The sequence below is a fragment of the Marmota flaviventris genome, chromosome 3 (genome assembly GCF_047511675.1).
Source record: "Marmota flaviventris isolate mMarFla1 chromosome 3, mMarFla1.hap1, whole genome shotgun sequence".
Lineage (NCBI taxonomy): Eukaryota > Metazoa > Chordata > Mammalia > Rodentia > Sciuridae > Marmota > Marmota flaviventris.
Window position 1 is genome coordinate 120,990,373 of NC_092500.1, and position 23,797 is coordinate 121,014,169.

General features: G+C 45.0%; 2 protein-coding genes across 8 annotated transcripts; one reads left to right on the forward strand and one right to left on the reverse strand.

The window, feature by feature from the left end:
• Nucleotides 1-20,715, forward strand: Itfg2 (integrin alpha FG-GAP repeat containing 2). Of its 5 annotated transcripts, XM_071610314.1 has the most exons (14): nucleotides 137-221; nucleotides 957-1,071; nucleotides 5,869-5,964; nucleotides 6,732-6,773; nucleotides 6,948-7,119; nucleotides 7,894-8,033; nucleotides 8,453-8,622; nucleotides 9,223-9,320; nucleotides 9,515-9,568; nucleotides 9,664-9,755; nucleotides 10,457-10,574; nucleotides 12,095-12,268; nucleotides 12,344-12,468; nucleotides 18,990-20,715. In XM_071610314.1, the coding sequence occupies exons 1-13, from the start codon at nucleotides 217-219 to the stop codon at nucleotides 12,445-12,447; spliced, it is 1,380 nt and encodes a 459-aa protein (XP_071466415.1). In that variant the 5' UTR covers nucleotides 137-216; the 3' UTR covers nucleotides 12,448-12,468; nucleotides 18,990-20,715. The 5 variants fall into 5 exon arrangements, with proteins under 5 accessions (XP_027806909.1, XP_034492894.1, XP_071466415.1 ...); XM_071610313.1 differs by lacking the exon at nucleotides 18,990-20,715 and having other exon boundaries at nucleotides 12,344-13,464; XM_071610315.1 differs by lacking the exon at nucleotides 18,990-20,715 and having other exon boundaries at nucleotides 8,474-8,622; nucleotides 12,344-13,464.
• Nucleotides 13,700-22,786, reverse strand: Nrip2 (nuclear receptor interacting protein 2). Of its 3 annotated transcripts, none has more exons than XM_071610316.1 (6): nucleotides 22,659-22,786; nucleotides 21,878-22,200; nucleotides 18,305-18,457; nucleotides 16,743-16,825; nucleotides 15,513-15,912; nucleotides 13,700-15,268 (listed from the first exon to the last, which is right to left on the reverse strand). In XM_071610316.1, exons 2-6 carry the CDS (start codon nucleotides 22,067-22,069, stop codon nucleotides 15,176-15,178), a joined length of 921 nt encoding a protein of 306 aa, XP_071466417.1. In that variant the 5' UTR covers nucleotides 22,070-22,200; nucleotides 22,659-22,786; the 3' UTR covers nucleotides 13,700-15,175. The 3 variants fall into 3 exon arrangements, with proteins under 3 accessions (XP_071466417.1, XP_027806912.2, XP_071466418.1); XM_027951111.3 differs by lacking the exon at nucleotides 22,659-22,786 and having other exon boundaries at nucleotides 15,513-15,565; nucleotides 15,794-15,912; nucleotides 21,878-22,560; XM_071610317.1 differs by lacking the exon at nucleotides 22,659-22,786 and having other exon boundaries at nucleotides 18,305-18,461; nucleotides 21,878-22,560.
• Between the last annotated feature and the right edge of the window lie 1,011 nt (nucleotides 22,787-23,797).

Here is a 23,797-nt window from a genome sequence, read left to right on the forward strand (position 1 = left end):
CAGGGATTGGAAATTTAGACGGTGACGTAACTTTCCGCTTTACGTGGCCTTCCGCTCGCTCGGCAGTCGGAGGGGGTTCGGGGTTCTTTTGGCGGGCTCCCGGTCCCTCCGCCCTCAGAGGCTCCATGAGGTCAGTTAGCTACGTGCAGCGCGTAGCGCTGGAGTTTAGCGGGAGCCTCTTCCCACACGCAATCTGTCTCGGAGACGTCGATAACGATGCGGTGAGTGCATGCTCACTATAAGGGACGCAAGCAGCCTGCATCCGCGCGGGGCGGGGCTAGGGAGGAAGCCGCCGCCGGAGGCGCGCCTGGTGAGCCGTGAGCATGCGCGCTGGCTGGAAAACTTTATTGATGTCTTCCGTTCCAGACGTCACTGCCGGGGTAGTTAGGCAGATACCCTGGGAGCTATTTCTCTTCTGCCTAATTCAGTAATTTGTTCACGGTAGAGCCTGATAAACTCCCGTGATACCTGGACTAGTTAACGAGTTAGCCTCCCCTCATGGCATCACCTTTCAGATTACTACCTTAAAATGATACCGCGCTGCATATAACTCCGCTGCTCCAGACTTCCCTAACCCCTCCCACCCTGGCAGAATTGGTCATTCCCGCGTTGTCTCACATGGCTGTAAACGCACCTTTGCTCTTGCACTATGTTCCGGAATAGAACAGGATTTCTCTGCCTCCTGTTGTCGGGCAACTTGTTGCCCCTATCTTGACACTGTCGGGTTTCTATAGTGCCTACCCAGAGTAGAGACAGATGACTGGAATCTTTAAAGTGTTAACGCTTTGTTGAATTGCAGAAGCAATCTCCATCTATTTTTCTTTTTCTCAGCAATCATTACTACTTTCGTTGTTTAAATAAGTCAGTACAGATAAAGCACGTAGAACAATTCCTGGCACACTACTAACACTCATTAATTGTTTTTTTTTTTTTTTTTTTTTTTTTTTTTTTTTTAGCTTTCAGCAGACACAACATCTTTGTTTGTATGTGGTGCTGAGGATTGAACCCAGGCCGCACGCATGCCAGGCAAGCGCGCTACCGCTTGAGCCACATCCCCAGCCCTCATTAATTGTTAGTGCTGTTTTATTGCAGTCTGCCCTTCCTATCTAAGTGTTCTGCATTAGGGATTCCACCAACCAGGGATAGAAAATATCTGGAGAAAAAAAAAATTGGGTCTGAACTGAAATTATAGACTTTTTTTCTTGTTATTGTTTCCTAAGCAATACTGTATAACAACTATAATCGTGCATCACTTAATGAAGGGGATGCTTCTGAGGAGTACATTGTTAGATGATTTCATTGTACTAACATCACAGAGTGTACTTACACAAACCTAAATAGTATGGTCAACTATAGGCTACATAGTATATACCTTCATATATGTGGTCCACCATTGGTTGAAATGAATGTAGCGCATGACTATTTGCATAACACTTTAGAAATGATTTTAAGTATATGGGAGGTCGGCCCGAACTTCAAGCATACTTGGATTTTGGTATTCACAAAGTGGGAAGAGCTGGAACTAATCCCTCATAAATAGGAGGGACAGCTGCAAATTATATTACCTTTTTTTTTTCCCCACCTAGCTCCATTACTGTAAGTTCCATAAGGATTGAATTTATTTATTTATTTATTTTTAAAGAGAGGGGGCTTGCAGTTTTGCCCACACTGGCACCAAACTCCTGGTTCATGCCATCTTTCTGCAGTACTCTGAGAACTGGAACAACAGGTCCTTGCCCAGCCAGAATTTTTACTTTTGATATATATGTACTAGGGATTGAACCTAGGTGCACTTTACCACTGAGCTACATCCCCAGATCTTTTTAAAAATTATTATTACTATTTCCATTTGAAGACAGGGTCTCACTAAGTTCTTAAGTCCTACATTGCTGAGGCTGTCATCGAATTTGCAATCGTCCCACCTTAGTCTCCAGAGTCACTGGGATTATATAAATTCCAAGCCCAGCCAGGAATTTTTTTTAAGTCTGTTTTTTCACTGCTTTATTCCCAGCATCTTAGATCCTGGCACGTAATAGTCATCCAACAAGTGCTTTTTGATTAAATTAATATTGTTATTTTCAGAAAGCAAATTGAAGCCAGGCATGTAGGCATATGCCTGTAATCCCAGAGACTGGAGTCTGAAGCAAGAGTATTACAAGTTGCAGGCCAGTCTCGGCAACTTGAACAAGGCCCTATGCAAATTAATGATACCTGTCTCAAAAGAAAAAAGAAATGGGGACGTGGCTCAGTAGTAAAATGCCTCTGGGTTTGATCCCCAGTACCAAAAAAAAAAAAAGAAAGAAAGAAAGAAAGCAAATTGAAAAAGACATTGTAGGCTAGAATGTAGCTCAGTAGTAGAGCACTTATCTAGTATTTACCAAGCCTTAGTTCAGTCCTCAGCACCACAAAAGAAAAAAAAAAGAAGAAGAAGAAAGAAAAGCAATTGTGTTTATGTGACACAAAGCAAATTAAAGAGCTTTGCCTGCTATTTATAAATATAATTGAAAGAAGGGCAACTAAATAAGACAGCTGGCAAGTGGTCAGGTATAACACTTGATCCACAGAGTGGAGATAGAAATTTTGTTAGGGGGAATACTTAGGGTTGTAACTCAGTAGTAGAGTACATGTGTGAGGCCCTGGATTCAATTCCTGGCACCACTGAGAAAAAAGAATTTTTGCTAGTGGTTCTAAGCTAACATTTGGAGATTTAGGAACAGGGAAAAAAAAAAAAAAAAAAACTGATTTCAGCCTACTAAACCCATAGCTTAAAGCTCTTTGAAACCAATTTCTTCCTCCTTTAACATTGCTGACCAATCCAATGGTGAGTGACCACTGGAGGCCAGAACCAAGCTCATCCACAGAGATCTGGTGGGAAGCATTCTAGCTGCTGGAAATGTCTTCTCCCCCAGGACGTTGCCTCATTCACTCTCTGCCTGGCTGACTCACATCTGCTTGCTCACTGTACCTACAACACTGTTTTATGATTTTCTTCCTGTGTCTGTGCACCAGCCTCCACTTGCACCCACCCCCCACCCCCCACCATCTTGCCTGGCAGAACTGGAAGCTCCTTCTCAGCAGGAAGTCTGACATTTATCTTTGTACCCCCAACTGGTTGTCCAGCTTTACCTGAAAACTACAGGACTGACCTGGCATTCTCTTTCATTTAACTTTTCTAGTGTGTAGGAAGCCCTGGATTCCATCCTCAGCTCTGCAACCAAAAAAAAAAAAAATGCATGCATACACACACACACAAAATCTTTGTTGTTTGTTCATAAAACATTTATTGAGGTTTTACTTGTGTATTGTGGCATTTGATGAATAAATGTATAAAAATTAATTCTATGAAAGATGCTAACAAATTCCCTATCCTTGGAGGAGTTCAACTAGAGGCTAAAACTCCACCTGGTATTGGTATTCACTGTAAACCAATCACTGTTCTAAAGGCCTTCCTCTGTTGGTTCGATTCTCACAATCTTATGAGGTAGATATTCTCATTATCCTTTTTACTATTTAATTATTTATTTTGCAGTGCTGGGGATTGAACCCAGGGCATTGCTCATGCTAGGCAAGTGCTCTAATACTAGCTACATCCTCAGCCCTATCCTGGTTTTATAAATGAAAAATGTAAGCAGAGAGAGCTGGATTTAAATCCAGCCAGTTTCACTCTGAACCCAAACACTGTGTTCCCTTTCTCCTGGGTGTCTGTAAAAGTCTTCTTGGCAGCCATATTTGAAATGTTGGCTATAGAGTTTCATATAAATAAGATCTTTGTATTCTGTGATCTACTATTCTCACCAGAAATTCCCATAACTATTAAAAAATAAATCCAAGAGTCAAATCATTATTGATAAATCCCAATTTGCTTCTAACTTTTTCTTATGTTTATTATTGTTGGTGGTATTTTGTTGTTATTGTTTTATTTTGTTTTGCTTTGCTTTTGGTACTGGGGATGGAACCCAGGGATTCTTTATCACTGAGCTACACTCCCAGTTCTTTTTTATTTTTTATTTTGAGATAGAGTCTCACTGACTTGCTGAGGCTGGCCTCAAACTTTTGATCCTCCTGCCTCAGTCTCCCAAGTTGCCAGGATTACAGGAGAGCACCACCAGGCCCAGCTTTTTGTTGTTGTTTTGAGACAGTATGTCTCATTATGTTGCCCAGCTGGCTTTGAACTCCAGGACTCAAGCAGTCCTCCTGCCTCAGTCTCCCTAGTAGCTGGAACTATAGACGTGCATCACCACACCTGGCTTCCTTACTGTTGATCTCTTTGTTGCCTTAGAGTTAAATCTCTTGAGAATCTAAGTTTAAGATTAGATTCTGTTCTCTCTGTTTGGGGAATAGGAGTAGGGTTAGCTATACCTCCAAGAGCAAATCATAAAGCTGATTGTAGAAATAGAGTTTAGAGCCATTTGGTTTTCATGGTTAATCCCTAAAAGGGCAGCTGCCCAGGTAGGTAGCAGTCATAGGGAAGAACCTTCATGTTGGGGTGGCCTCATCCACCCACCCACCCAGAACCTAGCCACCACTTGAGGGCACCAGAGACTCAGAGCACAGAGACTCTGCCCCTCAGTCACCAGAATCCCTTCTGTATTCACACATGCTGCCAAGATCCAAAGGCCTAGAGGAGGGAGGCCCCAGGAGCAGACCTTATCTTTTTATTTAGCTCCTGATTGAATACAAGGTTTGAAGTTAGAGTCTTCAAGAGTTCAATATCACTAGGCATGATGGTGCATGCCTGTAATCCAGCTACTTGAGAGGCTAAGGCAAAAAGATCAAAACCCACCATGGCAATTTAATGAGACCCTATTTCAAAATTTAAAAAAAAAAAAAAAATTAAAGGGTTGGAGGTATAGTTCACTTGAAGAGTATTCCTGGGCTCAATCCCCAGTACAAGTTTAAAAAAAAAAAAGTTTAAAAAAAGAAAAGTTTAAAAAAATCAGTATCTTAGGCTGTTTTCAAAACCATTTTGTCCCATTTATAATGGACAAATTAGAAGAGCTGAAGTCAGGCATGTGGGGCAGAGAGCTGTTCAGATGTCAAATTTTTCTGGGAAGGATCATAGATTCCATATAGCATCCAACACATACACCTACCTAAATGGAAATATTTAAATCCTGGGAAATTGATTTTGTCTGTTTGTTTTTGGTGCTGGGAATAGGACCCAGGGCCTCACATAAACTAGGCAGATGCTACAACTGAGCTATATCCTTACCAGTCTCAAAGGACTTTTTTTTTTTTTTCTACAGTATTAGAATAAATTCAGGGAGGCTCTACCAGGAGCTACATCCTTAGCAACCTTTGTTTGTTTTTTTTGGTACCAGGGATTGAACCCAGGGGTATTTAACCACTGAGCCACATCCCCAGCCCTTTTTAAATTTTGAGGCAGGGCCTCGCTAAGTTGCTAAGGCTGGCTTTGAACTCACCGTCCTCCTGCTTCAGCCTCCTGAGCCTCTGTGATTACAGGCATGCAGCACCATGCCCAGCTTGTTTTTTAATTTTTGAGACAAGATCTCACTAAGTTGCCAAGACTACCCTCAAACTTGCAATCCTCATGCCTCAGCCTCCTGAGGGTTTTTTAAAAATGTTTTCTAGATGTTGATAAACCCTTTATACACACATACATACACACACACACTTATTTATTTATTTATTTATTTATGTTGCTGAAAGTCAAACCCAGTGCCTCACATATGCTGGGCAAATCCTGTACCACTGAGCTACAATCCCAGCCCCATTAAAGAATTTTTAATAAAGTTGTTGAATTTACAAATTGAAACTTTGTGATTTCTCAGGGATGGGCTGAGTTGAGAAAAGCTTGCTGTGGTTTGACAGGATTTCATCCTAACAGTCTTTTCTCTCTATTTGAAGTTAAATGAACTGGTAGTGGGAGATACCAGCGGAAAGCTGTCTGTGTATAAGAATGACGACAGCCGGCCATGGCTCACCTGCACCTGTCAGGGAATGGTCAGTATTCACCTCCCTGGGTCTGAGGGAATAGAGATAGAATCCACTCTGTGCAGGGATTGGCAAGGGAGAGTTCCATGCCAGAGCTCCCCAGTGTCTTTACTCCCCAAAGGCTCAGCCCAGCCACTGCTTTAGGATTCATTTAACTCAGGGAGAATGGTGCCAGGCACTACTCTCATCTGTCCCAACCCTCCTGACAAGCTTGGATTGTCTTTTATATTATGGAGTGTCCCTTGGTACTTTATGGAAGCTGCCTAAAGTTGTTCATATAAAGTCAAGTATCACTTCACAACGGGGATATGTTCTAAGAAATGCATCATCAAACTCTCATCATTGTCAAATATCATAGAACATGTAAACACAAACTAAGACAGCTGTGATGCCACTAGGTGATGTAATCTTATGGGACCACCATCGTGTATGTGGTCAAAACATTGTTATGTGGTGCATGAGTGTGTAGTCAAATGGGGGTGGTGATTTGGTACATCTACAGATATGGTAGTCTAGCTATATTATATGTAGGGTTCTATTTTGTTTTGTTTTAAACCTAAATTGTCTTACCTAGCTTAAATCTTAATTGTGCTATATAGGTAAACTGAACCTATAGCCCAGTAACTCAGTCAATAAAGACTATCAGTGTTGATTCCATGGCACAAGTTTTCAGCAAATGATGGTAATTATAAAACTCATTCCTCATTGTGTCACAGAGATTAGGGGAGAAATGGTCTCCCTTATAACCTCCCTGAGCCTCCCTTTCTCTCTTGCAGTTGACTTGTGTTGGAGTTGGAGATGTGTGTAACAAAGGAAAGGTGAGGACTCTCAGGGATCTTATTCTTTGTTAGGACTCTAAGGCCTTCCCTCCATCCCTGTCTCTCAGTGGAAGTCAGCCTTGACCCCTGAGATCTAATATTTAGATTTTTAGCTTGTGCCCATACCTCCTTCCCCAGTCTAGTGCATCTCTCCTGTACCTCTGTCTCTCCCAGAACCTGGTAGTGGCAGTGAGTGCTGAAGGCTGGTTTCACTTGTTTGACCTGACACCTGCCAAGGTTCTGGATGCTTCTGGGCACCATGAGACATTCATGGGAGAGGAGCAGCGTCCAGTCTTCAAGCAACACATTCCTGCCAATACCAAGGTCATGCTCATCAGCGACATCGGTGGGCATGGCTGCCTTTGCAGGCAGTGGGGGCGGGTAGGAATCAGTGGGTACTAGAACAGATTCCAAGAGACTGGGGTGAGGATGAGGGTGAAGTCCATATTCATTTATACATCTATTGTGTATTTAATGCAGAGTTATTGAGTTCACAGTGTAAGCCAAGCATTGTTTGAGACTCTAGAATTACAATAATGAATAAAACGCACAAAAATCACTGTCCTCTTGGACCTTACTAGGAAAAAACAGGAAAGAAACTATAAATTTTATAAGAAAATTAAATAGTAGGATATAGCTGAGTGGTAGAACGCTTGCCTAGCATGGGCAAGGTCCTAGGTTCGATCCCCAGCACACACACACACATACACACACGCACACACAAAAAAATCAGTAGTATATTAGTGATAATAAATGCTATAGGAAAAAAAAAACACAAAGATTTCAAGCATATCGAGGTGGAGGTAGCAGTTTTAAATGGAATTGTCAGGGATGTTCATGCTAAGAAGGTAACATTTGAATGAATTGGCACATTGGCTACATATGTAAGAAGTAAGAGGACAGAAGTGATAGGACCTGCAGGACATTTGCATGAGTAACTGCTAAGAGCACAAGGAAAGGCAAGGTGACCAGCACAGAGAGCTGGGCATAAAGTTGCACTGAACCAAAGGGACCAGTGGTGGAGATGGTAGCAGAATACAGGCTGCAAGAAGGTACTTTTAGGCCTCAAGCTGATCAAGACAGATTTGGCTTCAGCCCCTCTTGTTTCCTGTGCCCACAGATGGAGATGGGTATTGTGAGCTGGTAGTGGGCTACACAGACCGTGTGGTACGGGCCTTCCGCTGGGAAGAGATGGCTGAGGGCACTGAACACCTTACAGGACAGCTGGTGTCCCTCAAGAAATGGATGCTGGAGGGTCAGGTGAGAGGCTGAGCTTGGAGAACAAGAACCCTGGAGCTGAGAGCAAGGGCTTCTGGGAGAATGTCATGGGATAGGACCAAGGAGGGAAGCAGGGACCATCATTTTGCTGAGAGAGATCCAAAGAGGGTCATTTTCAGTCAAGGTCAAGCAGAAATTCCAATGAGTGGTAAAGAGAAAGGAATATTGGGCTAAGAACTAGGAGTGCGAAGGGAGATGGTATGGACTGCAGCAGGAGCTGGACCTAGTGCGGCACACACAGCAGAAAACAGATGGTCTGTGTAGAGGAGATGGCGCCTGCCTACTACCCTGGAATTCCTCCTCCTGCTTCTACCCTCTAGCTGGAGGGCTGTTCCTAGGACCCCCACCCCAGATCTTCCCTCTTCTCAGCAGAGTATCCCTTTATTCTCTCCTCAACCTAGTTAAGCCCCTGTTCCTGGCAGGTGGACAGTCTCTCGGTGACACCGGGGCCACTGGGTGTTCCTGAATTGATGGTATCTCAGCCAGGCTGTGCTTATGCAGTGCTTCTGTGCACCTGGAACAAGGATACTGGGTCCCCTGCTACCTCTGAGGGGGCCACGGAGGGCAGTAGGTAAGGAATTATGGACTGTGAATGGTGTGGGGTACATGGAAGCAAGATGGGCTCCTGGAGGGCACGTGGCAGTGAGGTCTGCAGTTAACAGAGCTCTTTCATCTAGGTCCCAGCCCAAGCACCTTTCCCCATTAAGGAAAATTACTTGGGACCCATGGAATCTTGGGCTTTAACCTTAGAGTTTCTGAAAGAGGTTCCAATTTTTTTTTTTTTTTTTTTGGTATTGGGGATTGAATTCAGGGGCACTCAGCCACTGAGCCACATCCCCAGCCCTATTTTGTATTTTATTTAGAGACAGGGTCTCACTGAGTTGCTTAGGGCCTCGCCATTGCTGAGACTGGCTTTGATCTTGAGATCCTCCTGTCTCAGCCTCCCGAGTCACTGGGATTATAGGCATGCGCCACTATGCCCTACAAGGTTCCAAAATTTCTACCTGGCAGCCCAAGCTCTCTTCTATTTGCCATATGGGCCAGACAGAGTCAGGGATAAGTTTCCAAGCTGATTCAAGTCCTGGAAACTTATAGGGATGGCAGCTTCAAAGGACCCAGAGAACTCAGCTTACTTGACCTCCCTCTTGGCCCACCTCCCTCCTGCCCACAGGGAGACCCCAGCTGCCCGAGATATAGTGCTGCACCAGACTTCTGGCCGCATCCACAACAAGAACGTCTCCACTCACCTGATTGGCAACATCAAGCAAGGTGAGGATGGGTGAGGGGGAAGAAGGGAAGGAGCTGAGGGATAGCTGGTCAGTTCTGAGGGAGAGGAGATCTTAGACCTGACCTCATTTCTAGTCCCATCCTTCCCTCTCTGTCACAGGCCACCCCTCATCCTGGAGATTGATCTTACTCTGTCCTTCACACTTTCTTATTGTGGCCCTTTTTCTCAACCACAGGCCACAGTTCTGAGAGTGGTGGCTCTGGCCTCTTTGCCCTGTGCACCCTGGATGGTGAGCAATGCTGGGCTGCATTGGGTAGGTGTTTGCCTGTGGGGTCTGCTCAGTGGCCTGACCCACCCACCCCAAGCCCATGTCTCCCCCTATAGGGACATTGAAGCTTATGGAAGAAGCAGACAAGCTGCTGTGGTCAGTCCAGGTGGATCACCAACTTTTCGCCCTAGAAAAGTTAGATGTCACAGTAAGTAGAAATGGTGGAGAATAGCATTTCTGCCTTCATGGAGAGATGGTTTTTAAATCAAGCCATTCTCCTATTCAAATCAAGTCTCTTAGACACATCAAGTTATCTGGAGTTAGTGTGTTTCCTGACACCACAGTATTTATAAGTTCTCTCTACTAGGCAGCTGGAAAAATTTCTTATTTCCATACCTTTCAGTAGAAGCAATAAACCCCCCCAAAAAGAAGTTACTGTAAGAGTCTAGAAGTGAGTTGTTAGTCCCGAATACAGATGTGCTTTTTGTAGTTTTTTTCTTTTCCATATGAGTCTATTTAATATGCTGTGCCTCTAAATTGGCAGATGGGGGCTAAACTTTACACTGCTATTGTGCATGCTTGATGGTTTTGAAGGCAGACCTGGCTTGGGGTCTTGCCTCACCCCTCTCCAGTTGAGTGACATTAGGCAAGTGACTATTTCTGAAAGCTGAAGTTTCCTCAGACTAAACTAGGGAATAATGTTTCCATCTCCATAGAGTTGCTGTGAGCATTTTTTAAAGTGGTTTATTTGACTTCAGGTACCAGGCACATGGGAGTGCTTCCTCAACTCCCTATTGGCCATCCAGAGCCAAGTTCATGGTCCTTTATATCTCATCCAGCTCCCATCATTAGATCTTTTTCTAAAACACCCCTTCACCACTCCTGCATCCTTGTCTTGGCCTTTTTCAGGGAAATGGGCATGAAGAGGTGGTTGCATGTGCCTGGGATGGACAGACATATATTATCGATTACAACCGCACTGTTGTTCGCTTCCAAGTGGATGAAAATATCCGCGCCTTCTGTGCAGGTGGGATTCTTCCCCATAACCCTTCTCTAAGTGCATTTGTATTAAATAAGCATATTACATAGGCTAGGTAAATGTCTGCCTCTCATTTCCACTCTTGACATAGTCCCTAATGAAAGTCTTATAAACAATTCAGTCCTTTAGCTCTTTCATTAGCTGCTGATGTATGGGTACTAGGTTGCCACCTTGACAATTTTAGATTTTTAATTTTTTTAGTTGTAAATGGACACAATACCTTTATTTTATTTACTTATTTTTATGTGGTGCTGAGGATCAAACCTAGTGCCTCACACATGCTAGGCAAGTGCTCTACCACAACCTGAACCACAACCTAGCCCCATCTTGACAATTTTAAATAAGAAAAATTAAAAGATAATAAGGTCTCCTGCCGCAGTCCGGCTGCAGCAAAATAACCGGGGGGTGACGAACAACTTGTGTGCATTGATACAGCAGGAGTAGGAGCCGTTTATTGCAGGACAGGAGCAGTATTTATACATTCCACACAGCTTATCTAATTAGCATAAACTAGATACATCAGTCAACCAATAAGGAATCTCCACACTTAATGGCTTGCTTTTGTTACTTCTCAAACCACTCCCTCTGGCATTTTGCCAGGCACCATCCAGACTTGTTTACGAACTCTAACATTCCCCTGGCAAAATGCCAGGTGTTATTTTGACTTGTTTACAGACTCTAACATTTCTTACGAACTCTAACATTCCCCTGGCAAAATGCCAGGTGTTATTTTGACTTGTTTACAGACTCTAACAGTCTCCATCTATGAATATTTTCAAGAATAAGAAGATTCTCATCATCTATTTTTCTGGAATGTGAGAAGACATTAGATAGTTCTTTTCTATCTGAACTTGCCAGAACTCTGTGAAGAAAATTCTCCCAGAGCATTCTCATTATTATCAAATCAGGGACCTGGGGAAGTAGCGCTAGCTCTTTGGGTGACTAGGGGATATGTCTGATGACTGAAATGGTAAAAAGCTAGAGTGTACCTCAGTGGTAGGATCCTTACCCAGAATGCACGAGGCCCTTGGTTTCCTCTGTAGCACTACAAAACTAAATATTATTTTAAAATGATAAAAACTGAACCATTCTCTGGAATACAAGTCCAGTGACTTGAAAGGTTGACATATATACTTTGAAAAAAAGGATTGACACCTAAGAGAAACTTTTCTTTCTGATCACATTTTACTAACCTATCTGTTAAACTAGCAAGGATGTCCCTCATTACTCTAGAAACATCACTAAGATGGAAAAATCAATAAATACCACTTTTTTGGGTGCTGTTCTGCCTGTTTTTTTACTATAATTTTTCTATACTTGGGATAGGGCAAATATTTTCTTTGTTTTCCCATTTTACTGAGTTCCCAATAGAGAAAAAATAGAAAGAGGGCCTTTGTTGCTTGACATCTGTGGGAGAGCCAAAACTGCTGATTCTGATGTTGAGTCTTGCTCTTGCCTTCCTACGGGGACTCCAACTTGACCTTTGTCTCATTACCCACATCTTCCAGGCCTGTACGCCTGCAAAGAGGGCCGTAATAGCCCCTGCCTCGTGTACGTCACTTTTAACCAGAAGATCTATGTTTACTGGGAGGTACAGCTGGAACGGATGGAGTCCACCAATCTGCTGAAACTGCTAGAAGCTGAACCTGAGTACCACAGCCTCCTGCAGGAGCTGGGGATGGGTGAGTCCCAGGAGAGACAGGGACCAGGTACCCAGGAAACCCACAGTCTCTTACCAGCCCCTTTTTGGCCCTCAGATCCTGATGACCTCCCTGCAGCCCGAGCCCTGCTTCACCAAACTCTCTACCATCCGGACCAGCCACTACCATGTGCTCCCTCAAGCCTCCAGGATCCCACCTAGCTGGGACTGGCCTCCTGTCTGGTGAAGGATCTTTCTGAACCCCCACTCCCACCCCCAAATGTATCTGTAATGTTGGCAGGATAGGGAATGTATTATTACAGAGGAGCAGGATTTGAGTCTTGACATGGAAGGATGGCAGCAACCCTAGGGTGACCTTGAACTAGAGACCTCTCAGTCTTTTTGGTGAAAGAAGAGACAAGGTGACCCTCAGCCCATTTCTTTATGGACCACATCCACCACATCAGCCAAGTGGATCATGAGATCTTGACCTTATTCAAAATCATTCAGGACACCACTGCCTCATCCCTGAGCTCCCTACCCTCACTATGCAGAAAACAGATGTGTCTATGAAGACAGAGTATAGATCTTTTGCATGGCCCCAGCACCCATAAGGAAACCAGACTTCAGATTCAGGGAAGCAGTGGATGTAGGGAATCCACCACCCAATCCTAAGTACCGTATTTCATGGCACAGCTCCATCTCATTGACATTAGTAATTAGTACAGGAATGGCGAATTCTTTGTTTTGTTTAGAGGGGTCTTTCATTTTACAGTGTAATCTTATTTGTAGTCCTAGCAACCCTGAGATGATTTTTCTCCATTTACTGAAGCAGCTGAGCCCGTATTTTCTTACTTTGCTATTTTTCTTTTTCTTTGGTGCTGCTGGGGACTGAGCCCAGAGCCTCATACATGCTAGGCAAATGTTCTACCACTGAGTGATACCTCCTGCCCTGCCATAGTCTTAAGTATTGCACAGCTTGATAGGCCTTGCTCCCATCTCCCCCACCCACTTGTTTCCCCCCACTTTATTGTCTATGTCATGGTGCTATGTTTACAGTCTGATGAAGGTTTCTGATTAGAATTATATATTGGGTAATTTATATTCTTTCTGCTCTTGTTTCTCTTCTCTAAGTCTGTGTTTTTCAAGTTGTACATTGTAATCATTGGGTGGGTTGTGGCCAGCATATCTGAAATAAATGAACTAGAATAGAATAAAGTAAAATAGAAAATATCAGAATCCACTGCTCACAGTATAGATAAGTATTGTTTTGTCAAAATTGTGTGTGTGCATTTGTACTGAGTGTATTTTACAAGCCATTGCTCTCCATTGGACTAACCCAATGGGTCAACCTGGGGAAGGACCCTATTCACTTTTCCTTCCCATAAGCCAATAGGGACCAAGTTACCATTCATCTTTCAGTAGGCGGGAGGAGGACCAGAAAACAACACAGCATAGAGAAACAAGTGTTTATTCAAATGGAGAAGTAGCTAAGTCACGGCCTGCCTTGGGCCTGGGTCTGCAATCACAGAAGCAGCAGGAAAGACAGGGAAAGAGGTAGAGGTCATAGAGCAAGACAGTGAAGGAGAGGCAGTCCTTTAGGAGTTTTAAGACCAGGCACTATGACAAATATGCTAAGCAAGCCTTCCCTTCTTTTGACGGCCAGGGAGTCAGTTGAAAAGATAAGACCAAGGGCCACAAGGTGGCTCCTTGCATCCTGTTTTTTCTCTAATCTACCCGACACTAAAGATTTAGTTTCCAGCCCAATGGTCCTAGTTCCTTAGTTTGGGTTAGATATCGCTGTCTTTCTCTACCCCAACCATGATTTGAGAGAGTTAGAACAGCCAGAAAGACACTCAGGCATCTAACTTCTTAAGATTTGGATTCTGCTCTTCACAGAAAAATCAGTGTGAGCCTTTGTCTTTTTGCCTTGGTTCCAAGTCTGGCAGGGAGATAGAAAGCCACTAATTCCAGGACAAGACAAGCTCAAGCTCAGAAGACATGAGAGGAGTACGAAGAAGGCTTAATGAGGTGGATAGTTCTAGAAATAAGAATGAAGCAGGGCACAGTGGTGCCTGCCTGTAATCCCAGTGGCTCTGGAGACTGAGGCAGGAGGATCACGAGTTCAAAGCCAGCCTCAGCAACTTAGCAAGGCCTTAAGCAACTCAACAAGACCCTGTCTCTAAGTAAAATTTTTTTAAAAAGCGGGGCAGCACTGGGGATGTGGCTCAGTGGTTAAATGCTCCTGGATTCAATCTCTGGTACCAAAAAAAAAAAAAGAGAGAGAGAGAATGAATCTTGGATAGGTTAAGTCTGAATACTGACAGCCCTAACATTGTGTCCACCTTGCAGGGTTGTAGAGACAGTTCTCTACAGGGTTCTTCCTAACACTGTCCCAAAGCTCAGGGGCCCAGTGGGTACAAAAGCAAGTGAAAGAAGGATAAGTATCCAGAGTAAGTATTAGAGGCATACTCAGTTTTTGCACGGGGTAATCAATTGATCAGAAACATCCCCAGACATTTGCAGCCCATAAAATATAACTAATCAAAGTATTCAACCTTATGGGCTGGACATTCCTATACTAACTTCCCTTCCTTATATTGAATTATTCCATTTACTGTCTTTCCACACTCATCTCTGAACAGAATCAGAAGGGTAGGTGCCCAAAGAGCAAGTGCCAGAAGGGCCAGGGACCCAGGCTGGAGAAGCATGGCAGTCTAGCTGTGGGAGATAGGCCCTTTAGTGGAAACTTCCTGAAACAGAGGGCAGCTACTGAAAAGCAGAGAGGAAGGCAGCCAACTGAGAGAAATGGGACAGCGGAGGTCAGGATGGTGAGAAGAAGGACAAACACAGTAGTCCTCAGCTACCCAGCTCAGATAATGTCCCCACTCCATACATGGCTCTTCCTCTAAGGCAAGGTATTTCCCTCTGGGACCAACTGGGACAGCGGTCACTGGCCAGGCTCTTGGTACAGAGGCAGGAAGGGCAGCTCTGAGAAGGGGGCTTTCAGTCGCAGCACTCCATGTTCCAGGTCAATGCAGCACTGTGGGGTATGGAGTCCATGATATGAGGTCACCCGTCTGAAACCCAATCTTGTGTTCCCCCTTCCACTTCCCACAGCTTCCACCTGCTTTCTGCTGCTCTCTCTGCTTCCCATATACCTGGACCCCTGTCAGGGAAGAACCCAGTTCTCTTGACTTTTCCCTCAGAGCCTGACCTTCACTTCCACTCTGTGCTTTCTGCCTCTTTCTATACTTTGGATCGGGCCCCAAGTATGGTCACCTTACCTTGAGGGAGAGCAGAGTCTGCAGGCCCAGGCAGAATTCAGGACTGTCAACATCTGCAGAAACCATTGAAAAATGAGAGGCTGCATCATGGTCACTGCTGCGCCCTCTCGGCACTTCCTCCTTCCCTGCCCACCCCAATAGCAGGTCTGAGAATACTGGCACAAAGCTCAGGACAGTCAGAGCATCCTTGGGGACTGGCAGTGGCTGAAACTGCCTTTGCCATGCCCAGAAGAGAAAGGTAGGAGAGGTGACAAAAGGCTGTTGGCAAAGGGAGAACTTACCCACCACCTGGGCTGAGCATGCCACCTTCTCCTGCCCTAGCTGGAGCTCCAGCTGCTCCACCTGGGTTGGCCCAGGTGCCATGTCCCCACCTGGGGCTTTCAGAACCCTCTTCCCTAACCTGTGGTTAGGAAACAAGTGTTATGGCCACCATGGACTCCACACTCTTACTCCCAACCCCATTAATTGGCTACTACTGATTTATTCTCATTCAATCCCTGATACCACATGGAGTCTAAATCTTTATATTCCCTGCCTGAGCCTCCAACCCACTTTTTGGGGTGTTAGGAATGTGACTCAGTAGAATACTTGCCTAGCATGTTTGAGATCCTGGGTTCAATTCCCAGCACCATAAAAAAGAAAAAAAAGTATTTAAATAAATATGTACTTGCTGGACTTGGGGTGTAGCTTAGTGGTAGAGTGCTTTCTTAGCATGTGCAAGATTTCTAGGTTCAATCCCCAGCACTGCCAAAAACTTAATAACAGCTTTATTGAGATAGTATTCATGTATCATAAAATTCATTCTTTGCATGTGTGCACACACATGCTAGGCAAGTGCTCTACCTCTGAGCTAAATCCCATTCCTTTTTATTTTATTTTATTTTAAAGTTGAGACAGAATCTCCCTAAGTTGCCCAGGCTGACCTTCACCTTGCAATCCTCCTGCCTCAGCCTCCTGAGTAGCTGGAGTTACAGGCATATACCTCTTTGCACCTAACTAAAATTCACTTTTTTAAAGTATGTAGTTTGGGGTTTTGTTTTTTGTAGTGCTGGGATCAAATCTCACTGTCTGCTAGTCAAGGCTCTTCCATTGAGCCATGAGCCAGCCCCAGTTCAGTGGTTTTTAGTATATTCACAGAGTTGTGCAATTATCACTAGCTTATTTGAGAATATTTTCATCACTCCAAAAAGAAACCCCATCCCCATTCATTCATGTGGACCACACTCTTACCCTAGGCGGCTGAGACATCCAGTGGAGATCTGATTGTGTTGGGTTCCTGTGTTCACAGCCACTCTAAGCAGCTGGTCCTGGCACTAAAAAAGAAGAATTTGGGTGGATCAGTGAGTTTCTCGGGAAGAAGGATTGGAGTTGGGTTGCTGGGTGCAGTGGTACATGCCTGTAATCTCAGCAGCTCAGGATGCTGAGGCAGGAGGATCATTGAGTTCAAAGCCAGTCTCAGCAATTTAGCAAAGCTCTAAGCAATTCAGTGAGACCCTGTCTCTAAATAAAATATAAAAAGGGGCTGGGGATGTTGCTCAGTGGTTAAGCATCCCTAGGTTCAATCCCTGGACTTAAAAAAATAATGATTGGGGTTAAGGCTTCAGCTTTCCCGGCTTTGATGGTTCTCTTAAAAATGAACATAGGGAATGAACTGAGTCTTCAAAAGGAAATTTTATGGGAGTTATAATTGAAGCAAAACTGTCTCTCCGGTAAAGAAATCAGAAAAGAAGCAGAGCCACACAGTGAGTCCATAAGTTGGGAATGATTTGGCCAGAAATGGTGATGTTTGCTTAGAGAAATTCTCGTGAGGTTGAGGCCTCCTGGTTAGGAATAGAGGAGGGATGAGACTGGAATCCCTTATCAGGAAACTTAGATGTGAGTAACCAAGAGGTTCACCACTGCAAATAATGGAAGACAAGTTTGCTTTCTTTGGGATATTTACAGACATTTGGCTATACACTTTGATACACACACACACGTAGTTTTCTCATTCAAAATATTTATTAAGCATCTACAATGCAGAAGATATGCTGCTGGAAAGTACATCAGTGAATACTGTTCTTCAGGAATGTAAAGAAAGTAAAATATAACTCTGGTACAAAGGTGTTTTTGGTTTGAGGGGTTTTTTGTTTTGTTTTTGAAACACTGGGGATGGAACTCAGGACCTTGTGCATTACCATTGAGCTACACCCACAGCCTCGTAGAAAGTTCTAAAGTCTGTGAGAAGATTGAGTCAAGTGTCTTTTAGAAGTTGAGAGGGAGGAAAGCTATTTCCTCCTTGGGGCATCAATAAATCTCTCAAGTAGGAGGTAACATCTGAGCTGGGCCTTAAAGGACTGCAGAACTTGGACAGAGTGATTGGAGAACAGGAAGAGAGCTCTCTGGGCAGAAGAGTAGAAGAACATTTATTGGGAACAATTCAATAGTGGGTGTTTCAGTGGCTCTAGAGATGCCAGGGAACATAGGAGCTTTTCCTGGGAGAATGCATTTCCCATACATGCATGCACCCTTCAGATATGTAGAGCAGTTGAAGAGGACTTAAGTTTTCACATGTAAATATTACAATTTCAGGAGAGAAATGATATTGTGGTGATAACAGATGGAATTGCGGGAGAAAAGATGGGTTGAAACAGAGAAAAAAGAAGACAGAGAACTTGTTTTAGGTCCAGGATAGGGGAGAAGTGCCCTTTTGCCCTTCCTGTCTCTTTTCCCTGCCAGTCAGGGCAGAAAGAAGAACAAAGTGAGCTGCTCAGGGAGGTTTGTTAAGATCAGTGCCCTAGAAGGCCTCTCACCTTGCAGTTGACCAGAAGAGCTGGAATCTCTGTCCCACTGGTCTTCCTCTTGCTGTCCTGGCCATGAACCAGGGCCTGCACTAAGGGAGACTCCCCCTGAAGCCGACTCTGATTCCCCTCCATCAGACGTCTTTGGATCACGTTGTGCGGCTGCTGGCTCCATGACAAAATGAGACAGGCAGACAGGTGTAAGCTCAAGTATCTAGGCCACTCAGTTCCCCTATTTTACATACCCTAGAGTGCTCACCCACACCAAACCCACATCTCAGACAATGACAGAGCAGGACTAGGGATACAACTGGGTGGTAGAACATTAGCCTAATGAGTAAGACCCTGGGTTTAATCCTCAGTACCACCAAAATAAAACGAAAGAAAGAAAAGGAAAGGAGCCAACCAAGGACTCCATCAACCAGATGTTTATAGCAAAATGAAACCCAGGATCAGATCATGCCATTGTTTTGGGACCCCGTTAGGTTTTTCAGCAATGAGGAAATGGAAAGAGGAAAATGACCCATTCTAGGTTAGATTGACCTATTGGCTAAAGGGACATTCCAGGAATTACTGTTAGGCTTGGAGGAACTTGGGTCTTAAGTATACCCTTTTGTGGAGATGGGGGAGAGGACTAATTCTGTCTTTTTTTTTTTTTTTTTTTTCCTTTCTGTCCTCTTCCCAAAATGGGCTGCAGATCCCAGATGGTGTGATGGAAAGAAGCAATGAAGTCTTCAGAACTGGGATGCTAGTGTTCACCCTTGCTAGTATTTTCCCTCATCCACTAGCACCTTCACCCTGTCCAGTCACTTCCTAGATTCTACCAGTTTGCCCTCCTGTCTGTAGGGTCTGGCACTGCTTTCTGTTACTACTTTCCTTAGCCTCCCCATAGCTCATCTAAGTCACTGGGCCTCAGTTCACAAGCACCTGCCTCTGGCACTGTGGCCTTCCCAATACACCAGCTCTAGGCTTCCAGACTGACTTATCAAAAACCCTGCCACCCAAAGTGTGGTCCCCAAAGCAGCGGCTTTAAAAAGCATATAGAAGCCTGCTTAAAATGCAGAAATCTCAGACCTAGTCAATCAAAGCTGGCTTTTGGGGTTTTATCTTTTTGCAGTGCTGGGGATCAAACCCAGGACCTCACATATGCCAAGCAAATGCTCTACCACTGAACCACACTCCCAATCCCAGAACCTCACTTTAGCAAAACCCAGGTGAGCTGTGTATCCATTCAAGGTGATGATCCAGATGACCTGGGTGCTGTCTGAATTTTCCACTTCACCTCCATACCTTCACTCCTGCTCACTCCTTCTCCCTGAAACCCCGCTTCCTCATTCTTCCCTAGGCCAAACTGGTGCCTGACTCAACATGCTGGATTCAGAAGAATGGTTCTTATTTTGCACCTGAGATTCCATGTGTACTCTGTAATTAGCGCAGGATCGACCTCCTCCAGGGTACCCTCTCTGGACTCTTCCTGTTCCTCCCCCTGCTCCTATCTCTCTTGGTTATGTTTCTCATAGATGTTATTTCTGGATTTCACTCCCCCACTACCCTGGAGAGTCTTTGAGGTCAGGTCTGTTTCTCATGTTTGTATACCAGGGCTTTACTCGACATCCAGTAGGTACTCAGTAAGCGCTTGCTGAAGAATGACTGCTCTCCCAGGCTCCACATGCTCCTCCACCTGCCCTCTCTCTTTGGGAGCCTGGGATTGTTTTTATACTCTTGGCCTCATGGGGCTCTAGAGGTTGCCTCCCAGCAGCAAGCTGCCAGCTCTGGGAAAAGTGCACTGAGTTCTGAACCAGCTGAAATAAAAAGGAGGGGGGGGGAGTTCAGCAGTTCCCATCTTCCACGTTTCCCACAATGGCTCCAGGCTCCAGGCCTCTCCCACATTGTGTGCAGTTTGATCCCGAGCTATCCCAGGGAGAGAGACAGTGGGACCTCCCAACCAATGGCATCTTCACTCCCAAAGCCATAAGAGGTAATGCTAGAGGTCAACTCAGGAGGTACCAAGGCAAAGGGCAGAAATGAGAAGCCCAGAAGCTGGAATCACCACTCTAGAATAGCATAGATGTAGGATGGTCCCCAATAGATGCAGAGTCCTAGCCCTCAGGAGATGAGAACCTGCTTCCCTACTCCATCCCTTTTCTCAGCTGTGCTCACTGTGTTTGCAAGGGGGACCAACCCTGGCTGTTCTCTGAACTCAAAGTTCAGTTAATCTGATCACTTTTCCTCAGTGGGGGCTGTTACAATGGAGCTAGGGCATTGCCTGACCTCTGGGCTGTGTCCCTGGAGGGGGAAATTCAAGCTGGGAGAATAAGGGAAAGGTAGGGCTAGGTCAGGAAAGGCAGTGAGGGCTGCATTTGCTTCCAGCTTCCCAAGAAGAGGTTTTTACTTCAATAAAATATAGTTCTATATCTTCTGGACCCTCCCTCTCTCAGGCTTACTTTATCTCTCAGGCTAAGTGGAATAGAGCCAGAGGAATAATAATCACATTTCTCTACTGCTACTAGTGAGGCACACTCCTAAGTGCTTAATATGTATTGGCCCATATAACTCACAGCACCCTAGGAGATAGGTGCTAATAAATTTCTCATTTTTTTTTCTAGTAATGGGGACTGAATCCAGGGGTGCTGTGTACTGGTGAACTGCATTCCCATCCCTTTTCATTTTCTTTTGAGATAGGGTCTTGATAAATTGCTCAGGTTGGCCTCGAATTTATGATCCTCCTACCTCAGCCTCTGGAGTCACTGGATTACCTGATGTTCTCATTTAACACGCGAAGAAACTAAGGCACAGAGACATAAAATAACTTGTCCAAATTAGTAAGTGGCAAAGCCAGGATTTGATCACAAGCAAGGTGACTCCAAAGTCCATGCACTTAACCATCACTTCTCAGAGGATGACTGGATATGCAGTTGGCCCAGGATTCCCTCACCTCCTCATCATTAACTCCCCTGTTCCATTCCCTGTGGGGGCCAAAGTTACTAGAGGGGGAGAGAACCTGGTAGGGCCATTTCACTCAGAAGTGAGGGAGAGGACACTCATGGGGACCAAGAAGCCATATGAAACCTTGATGCCCTAAAAGTATGGAGGCCCTTGATGTTTTAATTCTGAAGGGGAAAGGTAAATGAATGTGCAGGTATGAAGAAGTCTGTTTGGGGGAGAACAGGGAAGTCACAGCCCTAAAATGATAAGTCCTCTAGGCTTCCTGGCCTTGAATGACTGCTCCACAGGATTCCTGGGTCCCCTAAGCCTCTACCCCTAAACAGCATAGCTCCCCATCACCCCCCAAGATAAGCCTTGGGCTATTGGGTGGCAAGATAGGGGCAGCTGAGCAATGACAGTGGGCCCCACAGGGCTGCCAAGTCACAGGAACAGCCCCAGCAGAGAGCCTGGGAATGGTCAGAGTGAAGCCCCTCGAGGTGGCCGGATCTTTTCTCCCCCTTCTCAGCAAGGGAGAGGGAACCTGAAGGTTGAGGATCTACACTTTCTGGTCCTCCCAACCACCCTCCTCAGGATGTGGGGAGGTGGAGAGAAAGGGACAGGGACTTCCTTGGCCATGGGGTGGGGAGAGGGCCGCCTCACCAAATCCTTGGAGGTGCCGAGCCTCTTGAGGCTGTCCAGGGGGAGCAGGTCAGCGGAGTCCTTGTGGAGGAATTGAGTGGCCTGTTTGAGCCGTCGTTGCTGGCCCAGGTGGGCTCGGTCCCGCAGCTCTGCTTCCTGTCCCTTCCTCCTGGTGTCTTCCTCATCTCTCCTGGCCTCCTGCTGGGAGCTCATGGCCCCCCTCTGGGTGAGCCAGGCAGGGGCTTCGGAGGGGGCCTTCCTGTGTCCTCTCTGCAGCTGTGTCTCCCTGCAGCTTCCTGCCTATCTTCGTGCCTGGATTGCAGCTCCCCTTCTGACAGGAGGGTCTCAGCAGGAAGAAAAGAAGAAATAAATAAATAATGGGCAGGAGCAGCCACGTCAGACACCAATTTCCAGAGATTGCGGTAGACGGAGTGAGGCTCCGGCTGGAAAAACCCAACCCCAGAGGAGAGGGAGGGCTGGCAGGGCCTGCAGCTGGCAGGTTCTGCAGAGTATCCAGTGTATTCTGGGGTCCTGGTCTGAGTGGGCGGTGAAGGGGTGTGTGACGATGCTGTAAACTGCCAGGGTGCGCGTGTCATTGTGTAGGGGCGGCAGCCTGTGAGCTCTGCGTGTGGGGGCAGGCAGGCATGTCTGTACGCGCGCCTAGACCTGGCTCTGCTCTGCGTCCCTCCCCGACCATCCGCTCCCAGCTACTGCTTCCTCCTGAAATTTTCTGCAGCCAGGGTTAGGGGAAAGCATGAAAGTGCCCTTTCCCACTCCATCCCCTGACCACCAGGGGCCTTACCTTGCTGGACCTCTCCCTTTCAGCATAGCAGATGTCAGTCTTTAGCTAATTTACTTGGGAGTTTGGATTTTACACTGATGTGGTCTCTGTCCTTCCCCCTAAATTGTAAGGAGAACAGGAACATTCTAGCATGCAAGCCTTTGAGATCTTTCTTCTTAGGGGCTGAAGAAATCCCTGTGATATGCTGGTGAAGAATGCCAAGGAATATTCTAAAGCTAGTCTGTATCCTTAACTGGGTTGTCTGTGTCTTTACCAATAACTCATCTTAGTCTCTTCCTTTCATTATTTTTTGACTTAACAGTTATAGAATTTAAAAAAAAAAAAAAACATACTCAGACAAGAGGATTGCTAGAACCCAGAAGTTCAGAGTCAGCCTAGCAAAATATTAAGAGCCTGTCTCTAAATAAAATTAAAAGTCATGGGCTGGGGTTATGGCTCAGTGGTAGAGCACCCGCCTAGCATGTTTGAGGTGCTGGATTCCATCTTCAGCAACATGTAAAAATTAAAAAATAAAATAAAGGTATTTAAAAAAGTGATGTACAAGGTCTTGGGTTCAAACCCCAGTACCAAAAAGAGAGAGAAATAAAGCAAAACAGAAAACCAATTATTAACAAGGAATAACTAATACATTGATTTCTAATAATGAGACACTGGGGATGAAATTTCCAGGAACACTACTCAGGAAAATTAAACCATTCTGAATAAGTAGGAATAGAAGTGGAAGTTTTTCTTTCTGAAAGAAAAAAAAAAAAAAACTTGGAAAATGTCTTCTTTCTCTCATCTTGTGGTTCACAAAAATCTTGAAGCAAATGAATCTAAATTTAGAAATTCTGAGAGGAAAAACTCAAAGTGTGAAATATAGCTCCTTCACTGCATTTGTTCTCCTTTGAATGAAGTTTTCCTTTTATTCACCAAAAAAATATCTGGGTTGAGGGTCTAGCTCAGTGGTAGAGCACTAACCCAGCCTGCACGAGGCCCTGGCTTCCATTCCCATCACTGCGGGTAGGGAGGACTTTTCAGAAAATATTTATTATCTACTCTGTGCCAGAGCAAGGCACAGCGTAAGGTCTTGGCTGTCATGAAATTTACATTCTGATGAGGAAGCCAGAGAACAAGCAAGTAAATTGATAATGTCAGGT